The 6,256-nt window shown below is 37.7% G+C and overlaps 1 protein-coding gene across 10 annotated transcripts in view; it reads left to right on the top strand.

The window, feature by feature from the left end:
- Positions 1 to 1,341: 1,341 nt before the first annotated feature.
- The window catches only part of cadpsa (Ca2+-dependent activator protein for secretion a), a 137,491-nt gene continuing 132,576 nt past the window's right edge, over positions 1,342 to 6,256 (top strand). For all 10 annotated transcript variants that reach the window (XM_082156072.1, XM_082156078.1, XM_082156077.1 and 7 more), the window contains exons 1-2: positions 1,342 to 1,853; positions 1,999 to 2,356. In XM_082156072.1, the coding sequence (XP_082012198.1) occupies positions 2,021 to 2,356 (336 nt within the window). In that variant the 5' untranslated portion in view covers positions 1,342 to 1,853; positions 1,999 to 2,020. The remainder of the gene's footprint in view (positions 1,854 to 1,998; positions 2,357 to 6,256) is intronic.

The raw sequence follows: 6,256 nt of genomic DNA, 5'->3' as shown, positions 1-6,256 counted from the left end.
AACTGAATTAAGCTATTATAAAATAATAATTAAAATGACATTGTACATACATAATATTGTTAGGCGAGATTTCAACATGGATCCAGGTGGGATTTGCTTATGTGAAAGGTCAAAGACTAATAATGTGACCAACAGGGTCAGCTTTTATGTATGTAATGATCAAACGTTCTTTTTTAAATGTAATCAACATGAATTGTTGGCAGTATTGAACTGGCTAATCTGCATCTGGAAAACTGCCATATCTAATCTCTTTTCATATCACAAAAGCTTTTAAAAACAAGCCCACCTTTATTGGAAACAGTTTTAAAGACAATAGTGATTAACATTCAAAAAGATGCAATTAAGCTGAGAGACACTCACAGAATTTGTTGACATTCAGTACAGAAACCTAGATCAAATAAAATATTATAAATATTTTAATCATCTAAAGTTCAGGAATGACGTCAATTTTTTAGGCCAACCCAATGCTCGGAAATGGGTTTTATTTGTGAGTAATATAAGGTATGTAGTTAACATTACTCATATCTCCAACAAACCTCCTTTTAAGCTGCTGTGATTTAAAAAAAAACTATATGGTGCACACAAGTTGCCACTAGGGCTACAATGGTTGAATAAATAATCAAGCAGGTAAACACATAGTTGTGGTTGTAGTCTTGATTTAGCAGCTAGATTTTTTAGTTATGTGTAACTTGTTAACCTCTAACTTTAATTTACGGTATTCTTAAATCAAAAAATGCTATTCTAAAAACACTGACATTTTTATTTTTATTTTGGACTTAAAAAATCTGGAATAAAATCAAAGTTATGACCTGCAGTAATAAGTTCATTTCATTTTCACTAGTTTTAATTTAATAAACCCACACATATGGCCATGAGTAAAATGTTTTCAACTGCTTTTTAGCACCAGATTTACCGGATTGAGTCATCTTTTACATAGACAGCTGAACAGATGTTTAGAAGTTTAGGTTATTTTAAATGGCAGGTAGGCCTAATGAAAATGAAAATCTGTAAAAACTTTACTTTCATTTTTACAACACAAAGTTCCACACACTTGCATGCGTTCTTGAAGAACATGGGCCAAATACCAGAAACATGTCATGTTAAGTAGCGTTCAAGTTCAATAGACTACTGGGAGAGGCAGTGACTCCCAAAACATAACATAAAAGACAATCCAGAAATTACTGTTTAATTTAAAGTTAAATTGATGGACTCAAAGATGTTACTATTAGCCCAATGACATTTTATGGTGTTACAGCTTGTTTTCATTATCAAAAATGTTGAATAATTTAACCATAATGATTGTTTCAAAAACTAGTAAAACACACACACACACACACACACACACACACACACACACACACACACACACACATCGCAGCTGGATTAAGTAAAACCAAAAATAAGTCGTGGATTAATTCTTAAACTTATGCACTCCAATAGTAGAAAAACAAACAGAAAGTTGATTTTGTCTAATTTTAGGAACTGCTAACGGTCAATTACATGCGGTGAATTTCGTAGGCGAGAGAAACGGCGATAGCGGCTGTCGCGGAAATCACGTCAATGACCCCCTCCCCCTCCCGCTTCAGTTCAGAACCACGGTCAGCTCTCAGCGCGCGCCGCTCTCATTGTCAGTATATTGTCAGTAGGCTACCGTTCGCTGCTGAATTGAAAGACTGTCGGAGGAAAGCAGAAAAACAACAGCCGCGAATCGTTTTTCGACCCTCCCCGTGTTATCTTCCATTAAACCCGTTATGGTAAACGGAGAGTTAAACGAAGAAAACACGTAAGCAGCAACAATTTAATTCGGTGGAAGACTACTGGCTGTTGGAGCAGCTTTTTCACTCGCGCTGAGGGTAAGTGACACTTTTCCCGTCGCGTTTGGATTGTAGACTGTGGAAAATGAAGCGCCTTCCGTACTTTTTCGTCCTCTGAAGCGAGTTGCAGAGGGGTTTTGTTACTAAAAAAAGACGCCGCTTGATATCTCTCTTTTGATTTCAGGGAAGCAAGAACTTACGTTGAAATGTTGGACCCATCATCCAGCGAGGAGGAGGCGGAGGAGGTTGTGGAAGAAGAGTGCAAAGTGGTGGCGGCGCCCAAGGCTGGTGGTCCTCGGGTGTCTCCAAGCAGGACCAGCGAAAGCTCCGGTGGGTTGCAGCCAAGCCGAAGCACCAATGCCCGTCCAACGAGCCCGAGCCCCTCAGTTGCGATCGATAAGGAAAAGGATGATTTGGAAAAGATGCAAAGGGAGGAAGAGGAGAGAAAGAAGAGGCTCCAGCTTTACGTCTTTGTGATGCGCTGTATTGCCTATCCGTTTAACGCGAAGCAGCCGACCGACATGGCGAGACGACAGCAAAAGGTAAGAGGGCAAAGGCGCATGCAACAGATTGCTGTTGAAATGAAGAATTGGTGAGCAGCACTGTTCTGGCTGTAGTACAAAACAATAGCCTATAAGAGAGATGATTGATTCAGCCCTAAGTATAATCAACATAAAAATGCATCAGGATATTAATTTATTCCTGTTTTCCAACGCATTATTCTTTTTTTTCCCCTCTGTTGTCTAACTACAAAATATCATGTAAAAGATATCAGCATTTACCTCAATGTCAGGAGCTTTATCGGATCTTCTCTGATACTTATGACACCCAAAAAAATTTTTTAAGTGAAGTCAAGGGACCCCCAGGGGGCCGCAAGAGAGTGCTATGTGGTCTGTGGGAATGTTTGAAACCAAAAATACAAAATGTAAAAAAAAGACTAAAGTAAATAAGCTAATAATAATGTAACTTAAATAATATTTTGACATTATTATTAAGATTTTTTTTTCACAGTATAAATTGGGTCTTTATTCAAGAAGCTATATAGATGGCTTATCAATTTTAGGATGGGGTCCCTCACATGAGGATGATAACATTTGGGGGTCCTTGGCATCTAAAAGTTTGAAAACCTCTGCCTTAAGGTACATTAGGTTAGATAACAATACAAAGACAGTACAACGTTGTAGGCTACCTATAGAGGAAATGTCCCTGTGGGAAAGTGTTGTGCAAGGGACAATTTTTACCATGCCACTTGACATGAGCACTTGCAGAGACCCCATTTTCAATACAAATCAGGATGTCAGAACCAAAAAAAATAATGACTGTGTATGTGCAACACTCTGTAGGCTGTAAATTCAAGCAGACAGACTGAGAGAGATGCTCACAAAATGCTCTGAAAGTTTCCGACAGAAACAAGGAGCCGTGACTTCTAGTGTGCACTACCATGTTTTCCAATACAGCATATTGGCAGACGTTTCCAGTCACTCAATGTCATGTTCTTCTGACTACTTTTGCACATCTGTTGACTGAGTTTGCAACATGTTAAAGAGAAAAGGGGATATAGCTTACACTCTATATGTTTTTGAGGTGATACTGGTGTAGATGAAATGGTAGCGGCGATACCACCGTTAGTTGGCCAAAGCAGATTACTACTCAGAAAACCTTTTAGTGGGACAGTATCACACTTATACATTGTGCTTTGGGAAAACAGTCCAAAGCATCCAAGATATATGCTTTGTTCCTTGGAATGCTTGTTTTATGTGTTTGCTGACTAAGGATATAAAGATGCATATGGTTTTTGGAAGTTCAGGGCACTGACAAGTTGGCTTTGTGAACCCAATGAATATCACAAACATGTCAATGGTCTGTTGGCAACATACAAACCTTAAAACTCCATAGAAGCATTTACGATCATAGAAAACATTTATTTGATGCAACATTGCTTTGAGGGGTTTCTGTCAACAAGGGTAAATATATCCCTTGTGAAAATAGCAATACCATTAGGCATTTCCTCAGGTCCTATGAGAAAAAGTACACGATTGTTATTCAGGAATGATGAAATCTGTTTTACTAGTTGTCTCTTCATGACAGTGTATAGAGTTGCATTTAAAACATTCTTATATAAAATGAGTTCATTTAAAGCTTTTTAATCCGGAAAACTACCCGTGCCACTGCCACATTAGAACAATGTTTGAGATCAAGACTTGGTGTTTGAGACATTTATCCTGGCTTCAAATCAAAGGCAGAGCTCTGACAGAATGAAGTTGTCTTTTATCTCAGGATCTTGAATAATTTATGAGCGTTCATCATATCCATGAGTGCCTTATTCAGAAACGTTTATCATAGTTTGGAGAGGTTATAATTGGGACATGTATATTTGAGTGCCAATAATACATTATGTATTGTTTGAATTTCAGATCCGCCTCATTTTAAGTCTCACTGTGAGTTTCATTTCATTCAATCAGAGGTCAAAAACAAGTCTGTCTGTCTTATTTGGTTGTCGCCAGGGGCTTGTTTGCTTGCTGCTATTGTCTTCAGAGCCAGTGCCTTGGGACAATAAAAAGAGTCTCTGTGGGAAGTTATTCTCCAGCCGCTGATGTGTCCTCACAGATAAGACTCATGTGAGACACAACATCAGGAACCAGCAGGTTGCCTTGGATATAATACTGTGTTTTTTTAACACTGTATATTGCTTTGTCATTATAGTTAATTATAGTTCTACTTAGGCTTAGTCAAGAAGAATCTAAATTCAGAATTAATGGATTTTATTCACCATTAATCATCTCAAGATTTGGTTTTCTCAATAGATGGTGCTCTGATCAGTCTTATTGTATATGTTGTGATGGTTTTCCTCTGAGAGTAGATGGAAATTCAATACAGCGATAATAGTCTACACTAATCATTAGTCCGATATCTTCAGCTAGAGATCTGCCATGGCCACACTAAGAAACCTATAATATTTCTTTAATATTTATCTAAAGGTGCAATCACATTTACCATTGTTTTGCCTGAAAGTTCGCTAATGTGACCGGACCTTAACATTTTACCAGACCCGTTTATATCAACCCTGGCTCACTGGAAAAACGAGCCTGTTGTGACATTTCTGCAAAATTATATTACGTTGTTTCTTGCATGATTCACCACACTTTGTATGTGAAATGTCCAGTGAGTGGCTAAAAAGCGAGCTCAATTTTATCTGAAACAGATGAACGTGACTCTGGCTACGTTTTATTATGTTGCTTGTTGTACGTATTGTGGCAGCTCGGAAATGAAATGTCCGGTGAGATATATTTTCGCTAAAAGGGCAATGCTCTATCACTTTTGAAAATAACGCACCTAACCTTAACACTAAACCTATCCAACTAAATGCTTTGCTGAAGCAAGCATACCATTTTAGCTTGCATCTTCAAGTGTTATTTTATCATGACTTGTGTTTTACAGGATGTGAATCAATCTATAATCATAATGTTTGTGAAAAAATGAATTAGTTAAGTTGGTGTTTTACTGCTGCTAATGTTCATTTCACCTGTGTATGTAGAGGTACTTTTTTGGATTTTGCAAAAATGTGAGTGGAGGTATGTTTTTTTCAATGAGCCTATTGGTTTATATGATAGATACGATGGAAATGTTTCATTATACTCCAAGCAATATTGCTAATTCATGCTGGTTAATATTTATATTTTAGTGGATGAATGAGTTAACTAGTTAGACGAGGACGTAAATGCAACCAATTTATGATCTCAACGCTCAGAGACAGATTATTAATCCCACATCATCTACATCTTCGATTGTACATTTTTGCTAAATATCAGTGAACATCTTTTACGTTTTATAAATCCACAGATTTTTACTAGCATTAGTACTGTGCATTGTTGTTGTTGTTGTCATTAAGTTCTGTGGAAATATCAAATTAACATTAGTGTTTGTTTACCCCCCCCCCATCTTTAATTATGATGCAGTGACATGCTAATTCACAAGTCTTGTGATTTCTATTCATGCAGGACTTACTCATGCCGGCAAATAAACGTGGAAACTCCTCACGGTGCTTTTTTGCTGTCTGCTTCAAAAATGGTAGTTCAGTCAGTTTATTAGTCATGATGACAAGGTACATGCTGTCACATACTTAATGATCAGTAGGACCATGTCAGACGTCTTACACTGCTGTCGCACGCTGTCTCCGGCACACACACCCACACACTGAATGGAGAGCCTAATTAAGAAGGCTATTAACAATATCTCCTAAAATGTCTTCTCTCTCTCTCTCTCTTCCTTTCTTTCTCATTCTCACTCTCTCACACACACTAAAAGACCGACCAACACAACAGACCAACAAACAACGGTTGACAGATCAACACAAATACACACGCATTTAGATACAAACAAGCAAACACAAAAGAAAGACTGTTCAGGGAAGGTAGTTACAGTGAGCACACATGCACATCTAA

Source organism: Leuciscus leuciscus, assembly GCF_965113295.1.
Source record: "Leuciscus leuciscus genome assembly, chromosome: 23".
Taxonomy (NCBI): domain Eukaryota; kingdom Metazoa; phylum Chordata; class Actinopteri; order Cypriniformes; family Leuciscidae; genus Leuciscus; species Leuciscus leuciscus.
The sequence above is the reverse complement of the archived record's forward strand: the minus strand, read 5'-3'. Positions and strand labels throughout refer to the sequence as shown.